The following is a 23,502-nucleotide window of genomic DNA, read 5'->3' as shown; positions in this document are numbered from 1 at the left end:
TGAGGGAGCGAGCTATCTTGGATCTGGTCTTGTGTAATGAGATAGGTAAAATTAAATACCTTCTTGTGAGGGATCCTCTTGGAATGAGTGATGACAATATGGTTGAATTTCTAATACAGATGGAGGCTGAGAAAGTAGGGTCCCAAACCAGTGTCCTCTGCTTGAACAAAGGGGAGTACGTTGGACGAGGGCAAAATTAGCTAATGTAGACTGGGAGCTCAGACTAGTTGGTAGGACAGTTGAGGAACAGTGGAGGATTTTTAAGGAGGTTTTTCTCAGTACTCAGCAAAAATATATACTGGTGATAAAAAAAAAGAATGTAAGAAAAGGGATGACTAGCCGTGAATAACTAAGGAAATAAAGGAGAGTATCAAATTAAAAACCAATGTGTACAGAGTGGCCAAAACTAGTGGGGAACTAGAAGATTGGGAAAGCTTTAAAAAACAACAAAGAAAACTACTAAGAAAGCGATAAAGAAAGGAAAGATAGATTATGAAACTAAACGAGCACAAAATATAAAAACTGATAGTAAAAGTTTTTACAAGTATATAAAAAGGAAAAGAGTGGCTAAAGTAAATGTTGGACATTTAGAAGACGAGAATGGGGATTTAATAATGGGAAATGAGGAAATGGCCAAGGCCTTAAACAAGTTTTTTGTGTCAGTCATCACAGTAGAGGACACAAATAGCTTACTGAAAATTGACAGTTGTGGGACTGTAGGGGATAAGGACCTTAAAACTATTGCTACTACTAAAGAGGTAGTGCTTGGTAGGCTAATGGGACTAAAGGTAGACAAGTCCCTGGGCCCGGATGGAATGCATCCCAGGGTACTAAAAGAAATGACAGAAGTAATAGCAGATGTGTTAGTTATAATTTATCAAAATCTGCTGGACTCTGGAGAGGTGCCAGCTGATTGGAAAACAGCTAATGTGATCCCACTGTTTAAAAAAAGAGGCAGACAAAAGGCAGGTAACTACAGGCTGGTTAGCTTAGCGTCAGTAGTTGGGAAAATGCTGGAATCCATCATTAAAGAAGAAATAGCAGGACACCTGGAAAAGAATGGTTCGATCAAGCAGACACAGCATGGATCCATGAAGGAAAAGTCGTGTTTGACGAATTTACTGGATTTTTTTGATGTAACAAGTGCGGTTGACAGAAGGGAACTAGTGAATGTGGTGTTTTTAGATTTTCAGGTGTTCGATAAGGTGCCTCACAAAAGGTTGCTGCATAATATTAAGGTACACAGAGTTGGGGGTAAAGTGTTCGCATGGATTGAGGATTGGCTATCTAACAGGAAGCAGAGAGTTGGAACACGTGGGCTCTTTTCCGGTTGGCAGTTGGTGACTAGTAGCGTGCCGCAGAGATCGGTGCTGGGGCCTCAACTGTTTATCATATACATAGATGATCTGGAGGAGGGGACCGAGTGTACGGTAACAAAGTTTGCAGAAGACACAAAGGTGAGTGGGAAAGCGAATTGCGTGGAGGGCGCGGAAAGTCTGCAGAGAGATTTGGATACACTGAGTGGGTGAGGATCTGGCAGATGGAGTATAGCGTTTGCAAGTGTGAGTTTATCCACTTTGGAAGGAATAATAGTAAAATGGACTATTATTTAAATGGTGAAAAATTACAACATGCTACTGCGCAGAGGGACCTGGGGATCCTTGCGCACGAATCGCAAAAACTCAGTTTGCAGGTGATCAGGAAGGCAAATGGAAATGTTGGCCTTTATCGCGAGGGGGATGGAGTATAAAAGCAGGGAGGTCTTGCTGCAATTGTACAAGGTACTGGTGAGGCCGCAGCTAGAGTACTGTAAGGATATACTGGCCTCGGAGGGAGCGCAGAGAAGGTTCACTAGGTTGTTTCCGGAGATGAGGGGGTTAGCTTATGAGGAGAGATTGAGTAGACTGGGCCTGTACTCGTTGGAGTTTAGAAGGCTGAGGGGAGATCTTATAGAGAGATATAAGATAATGAAGGGGCTAGGCAGGGTAGAAGCAGAGAGATTATTTCCACTTAGAAAGGAAACAAGAACTAGAGGGCACAGCCTCAAAATAAGGGGTAGTCAATTTAGAACAGAGTTGAGGAGGAAATTCTTCTCCCAGAGGGTAGTGAATCTTTGGAATTCTCTACCCATTGAAGCAGTGGAGGCTACCTCGTTAAATGTGTTTAAGTCACAGGTAGATAGATTTCTGACCAATAAGGGAATCAAGGGTTATGGGGAGCAGGCGGCTAAGTGGAACTGAACCACTATCAGATCAGCCATGATCTTATTGAATGGCTGGGCAAACTCGAGGGGCTAGCTGGCCTACTCCTGCCCCTATTTTTAATGTTCTTGTGATAAATTAGAAATGCAGCAATGATGGGAATATACAAATCTGTGTTACTGGGGAAAATAGATAAGTGAACTAAACAAGTGAAAGGAATAAATGGTAATTTTCAAAACAGAAACTAAATAAAAGCGGGCCATTGGCAGTATACATTACATATCTGCAGAATCAGCAGCCAAGGGCATATCATTGATGCTGGCAAAAAGGAAAAGAAATAGGCCACTAAAGCAATGAGAGACTATTTCATTGACACAGAAGCAAAATGTTCCAATATTAAAAATATGAAATAAAAATAAAAAATGCTGGAACCACTCAGTAGGTCAGACATCTTCAGTGGAAAGAAGTTTCTGGTGATGACCTTTTATTAAGTTTAATCACATTATTGTGATTTTTTTTCTTTCAATTTGATATATTTGGCCCAAAAATCAAAATCCCCCCAAAAACTGAATGCTTTAATTGAGTCAGTTTTTAATTAGTCCATCATAGTTCAAAAGTTACATTTCAAAGTGCCAAAAGTAGAGTAGAAAACACTATCGTGACTTCATGCTGATTCTTTGACTTAGAGCTGGAAATTTACAGAAATCTGCCAATTTATATACTTCCTTTATCAAGGAGTCTACACAAAGTCTATATTGAATTAAATTAATTCACCAAAGGCTGCAGCGTGCACACATAAATCACTGGTGAGAAACAGTTGAAAAATTAGCCAGGCTTCTTGGCTTTGATTGCTATCCAGAGGCTGTTGCCAAGAGAGCTGAGCTGTGATGCTTCCTGTGAAGAAATGGCTTGCCAACACGCAATGTGCAGGATCAGAAATGAGAACTGGTCACTTGGATCAGTCTAATGTTAGTTCAATATGCTCACTGCTTCATACTGCAACATGAGGCACCATTCAGAAATAGCAGACAGAAAAGTGAAAGAAGAACTGATGAACAAAGCATATAAAGGATTATACTGTCACAAAAGTAAGAATGGACTAACAAGAAGCAACCTTGGCCATTTTTCAAAGTCATAATCATATAGTGCCTTTAATGTAAAGAGCCAACCCATGATGCTTCATAGGAATATTCTAGAAATATCAAGATATACATTAAGATACCAATCCACATAAGGCAAATATCAGGCAGTTGATGAAAAGATTGAGGGGCGCCTTACAGGATGAAAGAGAGATAAAGAGGATTACAGAGAGAATTCCAGAACTTAGCACTCAGGCAACTGAAGTCATGGCCACCAACGGTGAAGCAATTAAAGTAAAGGATTCTCAGGAGGCCAGGTATAGATGAGCACAGATATCTCAGAGGATTGCGGTGGAAGGTGGCAGAAGCAGAAACTCTCGTCACATACAAAAAGTACTTTTAAAAGATTGCACAGATAAGGAGAGGAGAGGCAGTGTAGGAATTTGAAAACACAGATGAGAATCTTGAGATTGAGGTGCTGCTTGAGCAAGAATTAATGCAGATCAGTGAACTTGGAAGCAGTAGGTGTAAAGGACTTGGGACTGAACCTAAACAACTAGCCCACTACCCAGATCGCACGGATCCACTACACTTCGCCCATTGCCGCAACAGTTCCACAGCATACGCTATCTCTCTTACCGCGCACTCAACGCTAGAACACCTAGAAAACAAAGACACCTATGTCAGACTCCTATTTATTGACTACAGCTCAGCCTTCAACACCATTATTGCTACGAAACTCATCTCCAAACTCCGTGGCCTGGGACTCGGCTTCTCCCTCTGTGACTGGAACCTGCACTTCCTAACCCACAGACTGTAATCAGTAAGGATAGGCAACAATACCTTCTCCACGATTATCCTCAACACCGGTGTCCCAGCCCGTACTATACGCCAGATACACCGATGACTGAGTGGCCAAATTCTCCTCCATCTCTATTTTCAAGTTTGCTGATGACATCACTGTAGTGGATCAGATTTCAAACAATGACAAGACAGAGTACAGGAATGAGAATCTGGTGAACTGTTGCAACAACAATAATCTCTCCCTCAAAGTCAACTAAACAAAGGACACTGTCATCGACTTCAGGAAGAGTAAAGGAGAACATGCCCCTGTCTGCATCAATGAAGGACGAAGTAGAAAGGGTTGAAAGCTTCAAGTTTTAGGTGTCCAGATCACTAACAACCTGTCCCGGTCCCTCCACACTGACAGTATAGTTAAGAAAGCCCACCAATACCTCTACTTTCTCAGAAGAAAAATTTGGCATGTCAGCTACGACTCTCACCAACTTTTACAGATGCATCATGGAAAGCATTCTTTCTGGTTGTATCAAAGCTTGTTATGGTTCCTGCTCTGCCCAAGAGAACAAGAAACTACAAAATGTCATGAATGGAGCCCAATACATCACACAAACCAGCCTCCCATCCACTGACCCTGTTTACACTTCCCACTGCTTGGCCAAGCAACCAGCATAATTAAGGGCCCCACGCACCCCTCTTCCAGCTTCTTCTGTTGGGAAAAAGATACAAAAGTTGAGGTCACGTACCAACCAACTCAAGAACAGCTTTGTACAGCACCAAGAAACAACACTTTTCGCTGTGTAATAATAAGTGACAATAATAAATCAAGTCAAATCAAAAATCGCTAAGTACACTCTAAAATCAGTAGAAAAAAGAGCTATTCACATCCCTTTGCAGCATGAAATGTTGCAAGACCAGGAGTTGAGTATGAAGAATCCAATTTCTTACCACAGAACAGAATACATTCAAGTCACAAACTGGCACTCTGTTCTTGTGAATAAATGCAATTATCTCGAAGTATGTAATGAATCATGACAAATAAATCTCAAAGCAGCAAATACTCTCCCTCCAAGTCCTTCTTTGTACACCATACATAAAAAAACTCAGCTCAGATTCAGAAGAACAAAAAGAACATTAGAAATGAAAATGTGCCTTCAGCTATCATTCAATAAGATCATGACCACAATTCCATTTTCCCATACAATCTCCACATCCCAAAATTCCTCTACAATTCAAAAATCTGTTCATCTCAGCCTTAAATGTACTTGATGACAGAGTATCACATCCCTATTCAATGTCAATCACCAAGTGTGGCTTGTTGGCACGTCCACTGTCCATACTGACTGAGTCTTCAAGAAATATATCTGCCAGGTTGGGACGACATCAGATGACGAGTGGCTATCCATCACAGCTTCTTCTTGGAGATCCCTACCATAGAATCACAGAATCCTACAGTGCGGATGGAGGCCAATCAGCCCATCGAGTCTACATTGACCACAATCTCACCCAGGGCCTAGCTCCACAACCCAATGCATTTACCCTAGCTAGTCCCCCTGACACTAAGGGGCAATTTACCATGGTCAATCCACCTAAGCCACACATCTTTGGTATGTGGGAGGAAACTGGAGTATCTGAGGAAACCCACAAAGACACGGTGAGAATATGCAAACTTCACAGATGCCAGACTTCAATTGGGTTCACTCCTTGTACTATCAAGAAATGGCTGAATGCACTTAATACGGCAAAAACCATCAGCCCTGATAACACCCCAGCTCTACTGCTGAAGACTTGTGTTCCAGAACTAATTGCACCCCTAGCCAAGCTGCTCCTACACAGCTACAGAAAACAGGACATATCCATTCAAACCAATGTCTGCACCATCAGACTACTATCAATCATCAATAACGTGTTGGAAAATGTCACCAAAGGTGCTAAAGAGGCACCTACTCATTGATGACCCACATAGCAATCTTCAGTTTAGGTTCCACCAGACCATTTGGCTCCTGACCTCAATACAGCCCTTTTGTCCAAGTGTGGACACAGTCAAATGTTGCCTTGATGTCGTGGATAGTCAGTCTCACTTCTTGAATTCAACTCTTGAATTCAAGAAGTGAGACTGACTATCCACGACATCAAGGCAACATTTGACAGTGTACGAGCAATACTGCAGGAGTTTTTCAGAGTAGTGTATTAGGCCCAACCATATTCATTTCCTTCAATAATGACCTCCCCTCCATCATAAGACCAGGGGTGGGGATGCCTGCTAATGTTTGCACAGTATTCAGTTCATCCACAACTCATCAGATAATGATGTAGACCCTTTCCGCCTGGTGCAAAACCTTGAGGCTTGGACCGAGAAGTAGCAAGTAACATTCGTGCCAGATAAGTGCTGGGCAATAAGCATCTTCAACAAGAAACACTCTAACAACCTCTCCTTAACGTTCAATGCTATTATCATTACTCAATCCTCCATCAAGATCCTGGAGCATAACCACTGACCAGAAACTTAACTGGACCCATAATCTAAATCATCACTACAGATTATGAATATCAAGAACCGGACACCGATTCTTACAAAACCCAATTGGTTATAGCCTGCCAACTTGCAAATTTCCTGTTTATTCTGCCTTTCTGCCCATTACCCAATGCTGATATATTATCCCAAACCCCAAAAGGGATTGTGTAATAATCTTTTGTGGCACCCTGTCAAATTCCAATTGGAAAGGTAATATGCTACATCCTTCACTGTATTCCCTTTATCTACCCTGCCCTCAAGGTGATTCATCAGAAAATTTCCCTTTCATTAATCCATGATTACTCTGGCAGCACAGTGGAACAGTAGTTAGCACTGCTACTGTCAGGGACCTGGGACCTGGTTTGATTCCAGTCTTGGGTTACTGTCTGTGTGGAGTTTGTAATTTTTTTTCTGAATCTGACAGATTTTAAAATTGCAAAGATTAATATTCATTTCAAGCTGCAGTAGACTGGTTGGAACTAGGTTACCTACTTTAAACTATCAATAAGTTTAATCATCCTGATAATATATATTTGCCGAAAAGATTTCACTCCAAGAATTGTTTCACTTTAATTAGCAGGTTTTTGCTAATTTCACTTACTGAGACTAGATTCTCTTCAACAAACGGAGTCAGCATATGCGAACGAATGGTAACCATAATATCGCTGAAGTCTAATGCCGCAATTGTGCCACTCTTGTTTTTGTCCTTTTGTGCAAACGCTTGCCTTGCATGTTCAAGCTGTAGCTCCTGGAAAACAAAATTTAAAAAAAACAAACACGTTTTTAGAAAAGGAATTGATGCCCTGTAAGAACCAGAGCCATCTTTTTGTTTGGCATCAAAACTATACAATCTCCAGAAGTTCAATAACAGCAGTAATGAACTGAAGATAATAAAGTTCATTCTATCAACTATATACATCTTATTAATTATATGTCAGGTAGCATAGAATCCCTATAGTGCAGAAGGAGGCCATTTGGCCCATCATGCATGCTCTGACAACAAACCCACCCAGGCCCTATCTCTGCAACCCACATATTTACCCTGAAGTCCACCTGATACTAAGGGGCGATTTTAGCACGGTCAATCCACCTGCCCCGCACATCTTTGGGCTGCGGGAGGAAACTGGAGCACCTGGAGGAAACCTATGCAGACATAGTGAGAATGTGCAAACTCCATACAGGCAGAGAACCGAGGCTCGAATTGAACCCGGGACCCAGATGCTGCGAGGCAGCAGTACTAACCACTGTGCCACTCACCAAAGACAAACACTATTAAAAGACAATCAGAAATATTTCCTGCTCCTTTCACTCCGTTGTTTTACAAACGGATATTGTGCAGTAGACAGAATAACAATTTTTGAACTGGAAAGGACTAGAGGGCACAGCCTCAAGATAAGGGGGGGAGCAGTTTAGAACGGAGTTGAGGAGGAACTTCTTCACTCAAAGGGTGGTGAATCTCTGGAATTCTCTGCCTGTTGAAGTGGTGGAGGCTGCCTCGCTAAATATATTTAAGACACGGGTAAATAGGTTTTTGATAGGCAAGGGGATTAAGGGTTATGGGGAGAAGGCGGGAAAGTGGAACTGAGCCACGACAGATCAGCCATGATCTTATTGAATGGCGGGGCAGGCTCGAAGGGCTAGATGGCCTACTCCTGCTCCTATTTCTTATGTTCTTATGAAAGGCCAATTTGCCTACCACATTCATTCCTTTTTAATAGGCATCCGCTTGACATAACTGGGTTTTAATGCAACTAGATTATAGTGCAAGTATTTTTTTAGTGCAACAGATTTCAAACAAAATGTTCAATTTCAAACCAAGATTAACTGCTTGAAACTAAGCAACTTAGTCACTGAGTGTAAAATATTCATGCAGGTTTAATTATCCTAATAATACAACATTTGCACAATAACAAGGTTTCACTTCAAAAACAGTTCCACTTTAATTGAAGTTTTTTGTTAATTTCACTAACTGAGACTAGGGGTAGGATTTTTTTGGTCACACCCACCCCAAGACTGGAAAATCCCACCCGAGGTCAACGGACCTTTGCATGATCCTGTCCCACCCACTATGATTCGTGTGGCAGGCAGAACATGAAAATTCCACCCTAGGTCTTTTCAACAAAAAGAGTGAGCGCGTGTGAACAAACAGTGACTATGTTACAAATAGTAATCATGTTACCTTATCCTTTCTCTCTGAAATGCATCTAATACTCTATATGGTTTGATTTTATGACTTTCTCACTAAGGTGACTCCACACATCCATTGCATTTGGAAAGTTCCTCTCAGCTTTGCTTCTTACTCCATTCCCTGGTATTTGAGCCTTTCACCATTAAAAATAATTTATGTGGATTAACTTGGTCTACTTCACCACCATCTCTCTCAACTCCTCCACAACGAGCAAATGATCAAACTGCATATTCAACATCCAATATGGAATGAACAGGAATTCCAAACTACACACTGCAAAGACAGAAGCCATTGTTTTTAATCCTGTTCCAAACTCCATTTCCAGCCACAGGCTCCATCCGTCTCACTAGTCTGAGACTAAACCAGTCTCTCACCCGAACCAATACCATACCCTCCTTCCCCTCCCCCATCACACCCTCTCTCCCCATCATCACAAACTGATTTTTTTAAAAAAGCAAAGCATTTACATAATGCAATTAAGACAAGCAAACAGAAGACGAAATAATTCTGTGACGATAAGTGGGATGATTGGTTACAGATATACATTTAATATGTGGATCAGATCAAATGACTCACTCTACTCGGCTATAAAACAAGATAATTGGCAGAAATTATTACTTGCCTGCAAAAACTGTGTAAATTCAGAATAGGAGAGATTCTTTTTCCTGTCAAAGCCAAAGTGCAGCCGAATAAACTCACAATCCCAGTTGAAAGGAATATGATGGTGAATAATTGTCTGGCTGAAGATCTCTTTGATGTTTTCTAAGAATTTTTAAAAATGTCATAAATAAATGCAATCATACTGAATAATTATTACAACTATTAGTTGATAAAAAGTTACAATACATTGAGACAATATTTACCCCAATGACAGTGTTTCCAGAAAGAAAAGCCAAGCACTAAAGCAAATAATTGAATAGTTAAAATCCCAAACAAAGCATACATTTTGCCACATTATATTTATTGCCACTGAATTAGAAAATTACTTCAATACTATTCTTTAATTGCCCTTTTTAGAAAAGCAAATTGAATTTAAAAACAAAAATTAGAATTGCACTCTGACAAGAACAAAATGAATATTTTGAGTCACTACATCAGAATTAAAAAATACCTCAAGAGCAATCACATACTGTCACTTGAATATTTGTTTTAACAATAGAAAGTTAATGGTACAATCTAACAACTACAGTTGTAAAGATGTACAAATATACAAGAGCCGATTTTGCATTATTGTCAGGCAGAAAAAGTTGTTTAAATAATTACTACACCACAAATAACACAGCAAATTTACAGCATTGTAAAGTCTCCAATCAAGCACGACTGAATCTTATTATATGGGACTAGGAATTAAGCAGGCAACAATGGAGGTGAAGCACTGCCAAGCTCCAAGCAAATAAGTAAGTCTCCTAAGCAGACCATGCAAAATTGGGCTTTTATGCACGCAACTACTTTGGTAACTTCAAGTAATTATATGTAATAATGCTTTTCTTGTACAATATTATCCACTTATATATTAAAAGTATTGTCTCATGCATACATTGGAAAAACAAACATACACTAAAAGAACATAATAATGTAGTCCAACATGAACCTCAAGCTTGCTCTGACATTCAATACAATCAAGGCTGATCTTCAGTCTTAACTCCATATTCCCTCCCATCTTCTCCCCATATTCCTGGATTCGCTAGGCCCAAAAATTGGTTATCTCAGCCTTAAATATATTCAACAATGAAGCATCCATAAGTCTCGAGGAAGAAAATTCCAGAAATTCAGTACCCTTTGAGTGAAGAAATCCCCACCCACCACAACAACCCACAAAATAAAAGAAAATGTTTGCAATGTGCCCCATCTGCCACTTCATACTGATCTAATCTCCTCACCCAAGGTACAACTCCCAACATAAAGGCTGATCGGGAAGAACCCTCCCCCACAGGACTTCAACGTAAATGCCACCCAAACATATGAATGGGAATCCTTGGACATGACAATGAAGTACCTGGTCCCCAACCCAACAGATGCCTGGTTTCAACCTTCCAAGGAAAGATTTGCCCACCCTCCACAGGTTCAGAACCAGCCACAACTCTTGCTTGGTCAACCTCCACAGATGGGGCCAGCCTCTGATGTGCCTATGGGAAAGAGCAAACTATGTACCACATCTTGGAAGTGTGTCCTATCCACAGACTCAGCAGTGGCCTTTCCACACTCAACACTGCAAGACCTGAAGAAAATGTTTGGCTTAGCAACTTTGCATTCACTAAATAAATTTCCGACTCTTTGCTTCCTGTTCATTAGTCAATCTTTTTTATCCATGCTAATATATTACCCCAATGCCACAATCTCCTATCTTGAGTATTCTCCTTTTGTGTGGCATCTTATCAAATGCCAATCTGAAATCCAAATATTCTACATTTATTGGTTACCCAATTATCTACCCTATTAAGCCACATGCTCAAAAATCTCTAAGTTTTCCAAACAGAATTTCCCCTTGGTGAATGTTGACTTTCTGATTACACTATGATTTTCTAAGTCCAGAGTGCAGCACTTTCCTAATGACTGATATCTGGCTAACTGGTCCATAGTTCCCTATTTTCTTCCTCCCCACTCTTTCGAATGGCAGAGCTATATTGCTAATTTCCTGTTTAAGAACATAAGAACATAAGAAATAGGAGCAGGAGTAGGCCATCTAGCCCTTCGAGCCTGCCCCGCCATTCAATAAGATCATGGCTGATCTGTTGTGGCTCAGTTCCACTTTCCCGCCCTCTCCCCATAACCCTTAATCCCCTCTCTTATCAAGAACCCATCAACCCGCTTCTTAAAAATATTTAGCGAGGCAGCCTCCACCACTTCAACGGGCAGAGAATTCCAGAGATTCACCACCCTTTGAGTGAAGAAGTTCCTCCTCAACTCCGTTCTAAACCGCCTCCCCTTTATCTTGAGGCTGTGCCCCCTAATCCTACTGTCTTTTTTGAGCGGGAAGAGTCTCTCCACCTCTATCCTATCCATCCCATTGCATTGTCGAATTTTGGAAAATTGTAACCAGCTCCAATACCTCTTTTTAAACCCTACGATATAGGCTATCAGGTATTGGAGATTTGCCAGCCTTTGATTTCATAAGTTTCTCCAATATATTTTCACTGCTGATATTAATCACCTTAGTTTCCTCACACCTTGTAGCCCCCAAGGTACCATCTATTTCTGCTGTGTAATTTGTGTTTTCCATCATGAAGGCAGATAACAAACATTTGTTCAATATCTCTGCCATTTTCTGTGATAGTTCCTCCTGTCTCTGCCTTTAAAAGGGACCACTACTCATCTTTTAAAAATACATCTTGTAAAAACTCTTAGCATCTGTTTTTATATTCATGGCTAGTTTACACTCCTATAATCTTTCACAGAATTGCTACAGTGCTGAAGGCTACCATTTGGCCCATTGTATTTCCACTAGCTCTCTGTATGAACTCACCTAGTATCATTCCCCTATCTTTCCCTGTAACCCTCTACATTACTCCTCTTCAGATAATAGTCTCATTCCCTTTTGAATGCTTCAATTGAATCTATCACACTCAGGCACTGCATTCCAGATCCCAATCAATTCTGCATAAAAAGGTTTCTCCTCTTTTCACTTCTTTGACTAATTAATTTAAATCTGTGTCCTCTGGTTTTCACTAATAGGAACTGTTTCTTCCTATCTACCCTGTCTAGCCCCTTCATAATTTTGAAAACCTGCACCAAATTTCCTTTTCACTTTCTTTTTAAGGAAAACATAAGCTATGAAGATAGATTGAGAAGTTAAGTTCCTCATTCCACAAACTGTTCTGATGCAGCTTTTCTGTACCCTCCCTAATGCCTACTTCCTGTAATGGAATTCCCAGAATTGGACACAATACTCCAGCTGAGGTCAAACTAATGACTTATACAAATTCATATTATCTTCCTTGCTCTTGTCCTCTATGTCCCTATTAATAAAGCCCAGGATACAAGATGTATTATTAACTTCTCTCTCAACCTGTTCTGCCAATAATCAATAATTATCTGTCAATAATTATCAATAATTTCTGCACATATACATTCAGGTCACTCTCCTTTATTTTATATTATCTCTCCATGTTCTTCCTATCAAAATAAATCACTTCACATTTTGCTGTACTGAACTTCATCTGCCACCTGTCCGCCCATTTCACTAACATGTCTATGTCCTTTCGAAGTCCACGCTATCCTCCTCACAATTTACGATGCCTCAAAGATTTGTATCATTCACAAACTTTGAAATCATATCTTGTACACCAACTAGATTAATATACACCAAGAAAGGCAAGGGTTTCACAACTGACCCTTGAGGAACTCCATGACGAATCTTCCTCCAGCATGAAAAACATCCACTAACCACTACTCTCTGCTTCCTATAATTCAGCCAATTCCCTTTCATGTTGCTACTGTCCCTTTTATTCCATGAGATGTAACTTTGCTCACAAATCACAGGCAGAGCTGCACTGCATCAAATGCCTTTTGGAGATGCATGTACACAACATTAGCAGTATTGACCTCATCAAGCCTCACTGTGATCTCTTCAAAAAAACTCCAGCAAGTTAGTTGAATGTGACTTCCTCGTGAGAAATCGGTACAGGCTTTCCTTATTTAACCCATATATGCCTATGTGACTATTAATTTTGTCCCAAATTGTTTCTGGAGGTTTCATAAGAACATACATAAGAACATAAGAAATAGGAGCAGGAGTAGGCCATCTAGCCCTTCGAGCCTGCCCCGCCATTCAATAAGATCATGGCTGATCTATCATGGCTCAGTTCCACATTCCCGCCCTCTCCCCATAACCCTTAATCCCCTCGCTTATCAAAAACCCATCAACCCGCGTCTTAAAAATATTTAGCGAGGTAGCCTCCACCACTTCAACGGGCAGAGAATTCCAGAGATTCACCACCCTTTGAGTGAAGAAGTTCCTCCTCAACTCTGTTCTAAACCGCCCCCCCTTTATCTTGAGGCTGTGCCCCCTAGTCCTACTGTCCTTTCTGAGCGGGAAGAGTCTCTCCACCTCTATCCTATCCATCCATTCATCATCCTATATATCTCAATGAGATCTCCCCTCATTCTTCTAAACTCTAACGAGTACAAGCCTAGTTTATTCAGTCTCTCCTCATAGCTCAACCCCCTCAACTCCGGCATCAGCTTAGTAAACCTCCTCTGCACTCCCTCCAAGGCCAAAATATCCTTGCGTAAGTACGGTGCCCAAAACTGCACACAGTACTCCAGCTGCGGCCTCACCAATGCCCTATACAGCCGCAGCAAGACCTCCCTACTTTTATATTCAATCCCCCTCGCTATGAAGGCCAGCATCCCATTCGCCTTCCTGACCACCTGCTGCACCTGCAAGCTGGGTTTTTGCGACTCATGCACAAGGACCCCGAGGTCCCTCTGCACCGTCGCCTGCTGCAGTTTTTCGCCACGTAAGTAATAATCCTTCCTACCATTATTCCTACCAAAGTGGTCCACCTCACACTTGCCAACATTAAATTCCATTTGCCATTTCCTGGCCCATTCGCCCAGCCTACCTAGATCCTTCTGTAGACTCTCCACACCCTCTGCGCAATTTGCCATTCCACCAATCTTGGTGTCATCAGCAAATTTCGACACCCTACACTTGGTTCCCTCCTCCAGATCATCTATATAAATGGTAAATAGCTGAGGCCCCAGCACCGACCCCTGGGGCACTCCACTAGTCACCAACCGCCAATCCGAATAGCACCCATTGACCCCCACTCTCTGCCTCCTATTTGACAACCAATCCTCTATCCACGCTAACACCCTACCCCCAACTCCATGTCCTCTGACCTTCTGCAATAACCTCTTGTGAGGTACCTTGTCAAACGCCTTCTGAAAATCAAGAAAGACCACATCCACCGGCTCTCCTCTATCCACCGCCCTAGACACATCCTCATAGAACTCCAGTAAATTTGTCAGACACGACTTCCCCTTAACGAAACCGTGCTGCGTCTGCTCTATCAAGCAATTCCCTTCAAGGTACCTCGCTATTTCCTCTTGATGACGGATTCTAACATTTTACCTACAACAGGCGTTAAACTAACCGGCCTATAATTCCCTGCCTTTTGCCTGGCACCCTTCTTAAACAACGGCGTAACATTAGCCGCTTTCCAATCTTCCGGCACTTCCCCGGAATCCAGTGACGTTTGGAAAATAACCACCAAGGCATCCACTATCACCTCCACCATTTCTTTCAGAACCCTCGGATGCATTCCATCCGGTCCTGGGGGCTTGTCCACAATCAGTCCCTCCAGTCTGTCGAGCACCGCCTCTCCAGTAACAATAATGTCATTGAGACCCTCCAGTCCTACCACCTTTCCATTTCTAACACCCGGCAAATTATTCACATCCTCCTCCGTGAAGACAGAAACAAAAAAGTTATTCAAGACCTCAGCCATATCCCCATCCCCTACCACTAAGTCCCCCTTCTCATCCTCTAAGGGTCCAACGTTCACCCTAGCCAGCCTCTTCCTTTTTATATATTTATAAAAACTCTTGCTATCCTTTTTTATATTAAGCGCTAGCCCAGCTTCATAGTTTCTCCTACCCTTTTTTATCAAATTCTTTGTCAATCTTTGTTGACATTTAAACCTCTCCCAATCCTCTTCTCGCCCACTACTCTTAGCTACTCTAAACGTCTCCGCTTTTAATTTAACACTTTCCTTCACCTCCTTCGTTATCCACGGCTTATTACCTCTCCTCCTATGGTCCTTTTTGACCATCGGAATAAATTTCTGCTGAGCACCAAGAAAGATCTCCTTGAAGACCCTCCACTGCTCCTCAGCAGACCTACTTTCCAATGCGCTCCCCCAGTCCACATTCGCCAATTCTTCTCTCATCCTACCGTACTCCCCTCTGTTCAAACAAAGGACGCGTGTCCGGGAACCCACTTTCTCCTCCTCCATCTGCACCAGAAACTCCACCATACAATGATCACTCTCCCCAAGAGGATCCTTCACCGCAAGGTCCCTAATTCTACCCGCCTCATTACATAGCACCAGATCCAAGATAGCTCGCTCCCTCGTCGGCTCCAACACACACTGTTCAAGGAAACTATCCCAGCAGCATTCCAAGAACTCCTCCTCGAGCCCACCGCGTCCAACATGGGTTGACCAATCAATATGCAGATTGAAATCCCCCATAATTACGGCCGTCCCATTCCTGCACGCCGCATTTATTTGCGCGTTAACAGCCCGCCCCACCTCCAGATCATTATACGGGGGCCTATAGACGACACCCACCAGCGTCTTCCTCCCTTTGCTGTTCCTAATCTCCACCCACAACGATTCCACTTTCTGCTCCTTGGCTCCAATATCATCCCTTACTACCACCCTGATGCTATCCTTAATCAGCAGAGTTACGCCCCCCACCCCCCTTTTCCTCCCGCCTATCCTTCCTAAACACTTGATACCCCTGGACATTCAGCTCCCAGTCCCTGTCACCTTGCAGCCACGTCTCTGTAATGGCCACCAGATCATATCCACTTGTGCCGATCTGCGCCACCAGCTCATCCACTTTATTCTGAATGCTTCGTGCATTCAGATAAAGTGCCTTCAGCCCAGCCTTCACCTGGACCCTATTTGCCGGAATGCCACCAACCATACTCATGCCCCCTACTCCCTTTATTATTGGGACATCCTCGGCCTCTTCCCTTACCTGTACCATCTCCTTAACTTTAGGCCTCGTAATGTCACCTACCCTCAATGCCCCATAAATTCAAACCCATTCCTCCCACACCAATCCCTGAGCCACCCATTCACTTCCTTAATCCTATCAACCCTACGCCTGTCTGCACTCGGTTCAGGCAGTAGCCCAGAGATAACCACCTTGTCGGTTCTACTTTTTAATTCCATTCCCAGCTTTTCATACTCCCTCCCCAGATCCTCAGTTTGCATTTTGCCTACGTCGTTGGCACCCACATGTACCACAACGACCAGATTCTCACCCTCCTACTCCAGGTTCCTCTGCAGCCCAGATGCGACATCCCGGACCCGAGCACCAGGCAGACAACACACCCTTCTGTGCACTTTGTCATTGTGACAAAGGACAGTGTCAATACCCTTAACCCCACTATCCCCAATTACTACTATGTTCCTTTTCACCTTCTCCTTGCCTATGCCCTGCTGCATCACTGTACTGTGTGCAGTTTGCTCACCGACCTCACCTCCCTCGTCCTCATCCACACTGGAAGCAAGAACCTCAAACCTGTTATGCACCAAAGATAAACTAACTGGCCGATAGTTGCTAGACTCATCTTAATCCCTTATGTGAACAATAGTGTAACAATAGCAATTCTCCAGTCCTCCAGGACCACCCCCCCACCTTGAGTCCAGGAAAGATTAGAAAATTACCAAATACATCTTCTTTTTCAATTTTAAAACCATCCAGTGCCTGATTTACTTTATCTTTTGTTATGGCCTGGATGGCATCTTCTTCCTCTATAAAGACAGGTGCGAAGTATTATTTTTCCCTCCTTTTCAAATCAGCCTTTTATTGGTTTTTGCTCATTTCCAAAACACTCCTAAATGCTCATGATTGCCATTACATTTTGCCACATTATATCCTTTCCTTTTATTCTAATCATATCCTTAACCACTGTAGTAGGCAACAAATTGATTTTTGTGACTGAGTTTTTTTAAACGGACTACCTTTTTGTTGAACACTTTAAATTGTTTCTTCAAATGTTTATTTACCACAAAACCTTTTACTCTATTTATCCAATGGATATTAGTCACCTTCCCCCTTTACCTATATAAGTGGCCTTATTTAAGTTGGAACATTCTTGTTTTGGATCAGATATATCACTCTCAAACTTAATAAGGAATTCAATTGTATTATGTTCCAGCAGATCCTTTATCATGAGATTACTAATTAACCATGCCTCATTGCACAATATATGTAAAATGACATTTTCCCCAGTTGGTTCCACAATGTATTGCTCCAGGAAATTGTCACAAAAACATCATACAAACTTTTCTTCCAGATCACCTTTGCCGATTTAATTGGCCTAATCCATATGAAAATTAAAGTCCTACAATTATTACAATGCCTTGGTTACAAGCTCCAATTATTGCTTGCTGTTTCTCTGCCAAATGGCAAAATTGTTAAAATGCCTATAATGTGTATGCTGGCCCTTGTTATTCCTAATTTCCACCCACACAAATTCCACGTTCTGATATTCTGAACCAAGATCCTTTCTCCCTACTGTCCTTATACTATCCTTTACTGTGAGGACTAACCCTCCTCCTCTTCCATTCTGTCTGTCTCTGTAATGACAATTAGAATTAAACCATTTATCTTTATTTGTGGCACTAGTTTATCAAACTCCTTATGTATGCTTTACATATTCAAATAAAGAGACTTTCATTTTTTTCTACTGTTCTGTGCATGGAGCTTATTCACTGATGCCCTATTATCACTAAACTCCCCCATTCTGCTCATCTTTATCCAAATCATTAGACTGTTCTATTGCCTTGACTTTTCACATTAGACTTCTAAATCTCCCCCCAGCAGAACCCTTCCACCCATCTCAGTCTAAAGCCCTATTCACAGCCCTAGTTACAACTCTCCAGGATACTGATCCCAGGCCAGTTTAAGTGGAGCACATCTTGACAGAAAAACTCTCTTCTTCCCCAGTATAGGTGCCAGCAGTCTGAATCAAGCTCCTTCTTTCCAATGACTGAAGTAACAATCCAGAGGTTATTATCTTGGAGGTTTTGCATTTTAATCTGGAATCTCACTCCTCCAACTCTGTCAACAGAATATTATTCCTAGTTTCACGTGTTGTTAATTCCCATGTGGACAATGACGACTGAATCCTCCACTAGAGTTTGCCTCCAGCTGTAAGGAGATGCCTTTGAACCCTGGCACTAGGCAGGTAGAACAATCTTCAGAATTCCCTCGTCACATCCACAGAGATCGGTATCTACCCTCTGACTATACTGTCCCACATCACTACCACATTCCTTTTCGCTCCTCCCACTTGAATGGCATCCTACACCATGATGCCAGGGTCAGTTTGCTCATCCACTCAGCAGTCCTTGTCCTTATACACGGAGGGAACAAGTGCTTTGAGCTTGTTAATCAAAGTCAAGAGCTGACATTCATCCATTAAGACATGCTGGATCCCCACACCAGTCTGACTCTGTTGAGTCCGAAGCCTTGATCTTTGACTAAATCTAAAGTTCTACTTATCAAAGGGTTGTCACTGCCTAGCAAAACTGAGTGTTCAAGTAGCACTCCACCCTCTTGGTGCCCCATAACATCTGTGCCTTGGGACTCCAGCTCACTGATGTTGCTTATGCTGCAGGCAATCATCCACAGATACGATTGCCAGAGACAGAGCACCTTCCCTATCATGTTTGTCTAATCTTATTTCTAGTTACTAATGTAGTAAATTAAAGTGTAGCACGTTACAGCTTGGAGACAAAACAAGGACAGAACAGTCACCAGCTACTGGAGGTGCGTCAAATTCTCAGTTTAACACTGGGCTGAAAAAACGCTCTGTTCCTGGATTACTCTGTAATTCCCTATTCTTTGCAACAACAAACACTGTCTAGTTACACAGAACTCACAGCCCCTTGAAGTTGTTCCGCATATCACAATTACTGGTTGCACACATTTCTATCATGTCTTCAAGTCCTACTTAAAAGCTACTGTAGTATATTTAGCTTCCAATGAGTTTGTTAATTCCACCCTAAAAGCATTCCTTCCAACAACAGTATCCACCTCAAACCTTCTAAAATCAGACTTGTTGACCGATGGCTGCCATTTGTTACCTACTCAGACTTAATCCATTCCTCTGAGCCACCAAGTCAAAACCTCCTTTACCTCTTCTCTCTAGCCCCAAAAAACACTGAGGTATTTCTTTCAATGTTTTAAATCTCACGGAGGATAGAAAATTAATGTATACTTGCATCCCCATTCCATCCCGATTTCCACGTCTTTTCACTCTCATCTCTCCAAGTCAACCACTTTTCACTCTGACCACCCATGCCTTTCCAATTGCTACACGAAGAACCTTACAGCACACATGGCAGCATAAGGCATCATTCCTGTATTGAATCTTTGAAAGAACTGCCCAATCGTCACAGCTTTTTCTCCATAATGCTGCAAGTTAGCCATCTTTACATACATGTCTAACTGCCTTTTGAAAGTTCCTGAGAAATCGGATTTCACCACTGTTTTAGGTAATGCATTCCATATCTTTACCCACCCTGTATGAATACTCTCATTTCACCTCTTGATCTTTTGCCAATTACAACCGAGGAGGACATGGACAGACTGATGAAATGAGGCAACATATTCAAAATACAATTCAACATGGATAAGTTTAATACTATGTACTTAGGAAGGAACAACATTGACAGACAGTATAAAATAAGTGATATTGATTTGAGGGGGATGCCAAAATTGTAGTCCCAATACCCAAATCCAGTTAGATAAATAAACCAAAAAAGCAACATCCTAATACTGACACCTGGGCAACCCCGCAATACACTTCACTTCAGGCAAAAAACATCTATTCACCACTACTCCTCACGGGCCATGGGGATTGTGCCAGAGGACTGGAGAGTGGCGAATGTTGTTCCTCTCTTCAAGTAAGGATATCGGAATGACCCTGGTAATTATAGGCCAGTTAGTCTTACTTCGGTGGTTGGTAAGTTAATGGAAAGAGTCCTGAGAGATAGGATTTATGACCATTTGGAAAGACGCAGCTTAATCTGGGATAGTCGGCACGGTTTTGTGAGGGGTAAGTCCTGCCTCACAAATTTCACTGAATTCTTTGAGGAGGTAACTAAGTGTATAGACAAAGCTAGAGCAGTTGATGTCATATGTATGGATTTTAGTAAGGTGTTCGATAAGGTTCCTCGTGGCAGGCTCATGAAGTAAGGAAGGAGGTGTGGGATAGAAGAAAATTTGGCCGATTGGATAAGTAACTGGCTGTCTCACAGAAGTCATGATGTGGGTATGCCGGCGTTGGACTGGCGTAAACACAGTAAAAAGTCTGACAACACCAGGTTTTAGTCCAACCTATTTATTTGATAATATTCTCACAAGCTTTCGAGGGGTTACCCTCTTCGTCAGGTGAATGGAGAGTTCTGGCCTTACAACTCATCCGCTTTATCCTGGACCACAATGTCTTCACCTTCAACGACCAGTTTTTCATCCAGACACATGGAACAGCCATGGGGACCAAATTTGCGCCTCAATATGCCAACATCTTCATGCACAGGTTCGAACAAGACTTCTTCACTGCACAGAATCTTCAACCGATGCTGTATACTAGATACATCGATGACATTTTCTTCCTCTGGCCTCATGGTGAACAATCACTGAAACAACTATATGATGATATCAACAAATTCCACCCCACCATCAGACTCACCATGGACTATTCCCCAGAATCAGTTGCATTCTTGGACACACGCATCTCCATTAAGGACGGTCACCTCAGCACCTCACTGTACCGCAAGCCCACAGACAATCTCACAATGCTCCACTTCTCCAGTTTCCACCCTAAACATGTTAAAGAAGCCATTCCCTATGGACAAGCCCTCCGTATACACAGGATTTGCTCAGATGAGGAGGATCGTGACAGACACCTCCAGACCCTGAAAGATGCCCTCGTAAGAACAGGATATGGTGCTCGACTCATAGATCGGCAGTTTCGATGCGCCACAGCGAAAAACCGCACCGATCTCCTCAGAAGACAAACACGGGACACAGTGGACAGAGTTCCCTTCGTCGTCCAGTACTTCCCCGGAGCGGAGAAGCTACGACATCTTCTCCGGAGTCTTCAACATATCATTGATGAAGACGAACATCTCACCAGGGCCATCCCCACACCCCCACTTCTTGCTTTCAGACAACCACACAACCTCAAACAGACCATTGTTCGCAGCAAACTACCCAGCCTTCAGGAGAACAGTGACCACAATACCACACAACCCTGCCACAGCAACCTCTGCAAGACATGCCGGATCATCGACATGGATACCATCATCACACGTGAGAATACCATCCACCAGGTACATGGTAAATACTCTTGCAACTCGGCCAACATTGTCTACCTGATACGTTGCAAGAAAGGATGTCCCGAAGCATGGTACATTGGGGAGACCATGCAGACGCTACGACAACGGATGAATGAACATCGCTCGACAGTCACCAGGCAAGACTGTTCCCTTCCTGTTGGCGAACACTTCAGTGGTCACGGGCATTCAGCCTCTGACCTTCGGGTAAGCATTCTCCAAGGCGGCCTTCACAACACACGACAGCGCAGAGTCGCTGAGCAGAGACTGATAGCCAAGTTCCGCACACATGAGGACGGTCTCAACAGGGATCTTGGGTTCATGTCGCACTATCTGTAACCCCCGTGACTTGCCTGGGTTTGCAAAACCTCACTTACTGTACTGTCTGGAGACAATACACATCTCTTTAAACTGTGATCAGTGCTCCTACCACTCACATTGTCAGCCACTTCAGGTCTTGAACAGCAGGTTAGGTGTAAGGATTCGCATTTTAATCAGTAATCTCTAAACTGTCTGTGCTTTATATGCTCTGTCTGAGGCCAGAACTCTCCATTCACCTGACGAAGAGGGTAACCCCTCGAAAGCTTGTGAGAATATTATCAAATAAATAGGTTGGACTAAAACCTGGTGTTGTCAGACTTTTTACTGTCTCACAGAAGACAGAGGATGATGGCGGAGGGAAAATTTTCAGACTGGAGGCCAGTTACCAGTAGTATATCACAGGGATCAGTGCTGGGTCCTCTGCTATTTGTGATTTTTATCAATGACTTGGAAGAGGAAGCTGAAGGGTGGGTTAGTATATTTGCTGATGACACCAAGCTTGGTGGAGTAGTGGATGAGGTGGAGGGCTCTTGTAGGCTGCAAAGAGACATTGATAGGATGCACAGCTGGGCAGATGGAGTTTAACCCCGATAAGTGCGAGGTGATTCATTTTGGTTGGACAAACTTGAATGCGGATTACAGGGTCCACGGCAGGGTCCTAAGGAATGTGGAGGAACGGAGAAATCTTGGGGCTCATATCCACAGATCTCTGAAGGTTGCCACTCAAGTGGACAGAGCCGTGAAGAAGGCTTATAGCCTATTAGTGTTTATTAACAGGGGGTTTGAGTTTAAGAGCCATTATGCTGCAACTGTACAAGACCTTGGTGAGACGACATTTGGAATACTGTGTGCAGTTCTGGTCACCTCACTATAAGAAGGATGTGGAAGCATTGGAGGAAGTGCGGAAGAGATTTACCAGGATGCTGCCTGGTTTGGAGAGTAGGTCTTATGAGGAAAGGTTGAGGGAGCTGGAGCTTTTCTCTTTACAGCAGAGGAGGATGAGAGGCGACGTAATAGAGGTTTATAAGACGAGGGGGATAGATAGAGCCGACGTGCAGAGACTATTTCCTCGGGTGGATGTAGCTGTTACTAGGGAGCATAACCATACGGTTCATGGTGGGAAAAGGTGGGGGGGGGGGAGAAGAGAGAGAGGAGAGAGAGAGAGAGAGAGAGAGGAGGAGGAGGAGGAGGAGGAGGAGGAGGAGGAGGAGGAGGAGGAGGAGGAGGAGGAGGAGGAGGAGAGGAGATGTCCGAGGTAGGTTCTTTACTGAGAGTGGTTGGCGCGTGGAATGCACTGCCTGCTGTGATAGTG

The 23,502-nt window shown here is 42.8% G+C and overlaps 1 protein-coding gene across 1 annotated transcript in view; it reads right to left on the bottom strand.

The window, feature by feature from the left end:
- LOC145350099 (electrogenic aspartate/glutamate antiporter SLC25A12, mitochondrial-like) overlaps nt 1–23,502 on the bottom strand; it is a 132,119-nt gene that overhangs the window by 73,338 nt on the left and 35,279 nt on the right. Inside the window, 2 exon segments of the mRNA XM_080199001.1 lie at nt 7,195–7,341; nt 9,404–9,543. Of these exon segments, the coding sequence (XP_080055127.1) occupies nt 7,195–7,341; nt 9,404–9,543 (287 nt within the window).

This window comes from Carcharhinus amblyrhynchos, chromosome 11, assembly GCF_965287045.1.
Source record: "Carcharhinus amblyrhynchos chromosome 11, sCarAmb.v2.hapA, whole genome shotgun sequence".
Classification (NCBI taxonomy): Eukaryota; Metazoa; Chordata; class Chondrichthyes; order Carcharhiniformes; family Carcharhinidae; genus Carcharhinus; species Carcharhinus amblyrhynchos.
This window is presented reverse-complemented; position numbering and strand designations above follow the sequence as displayed.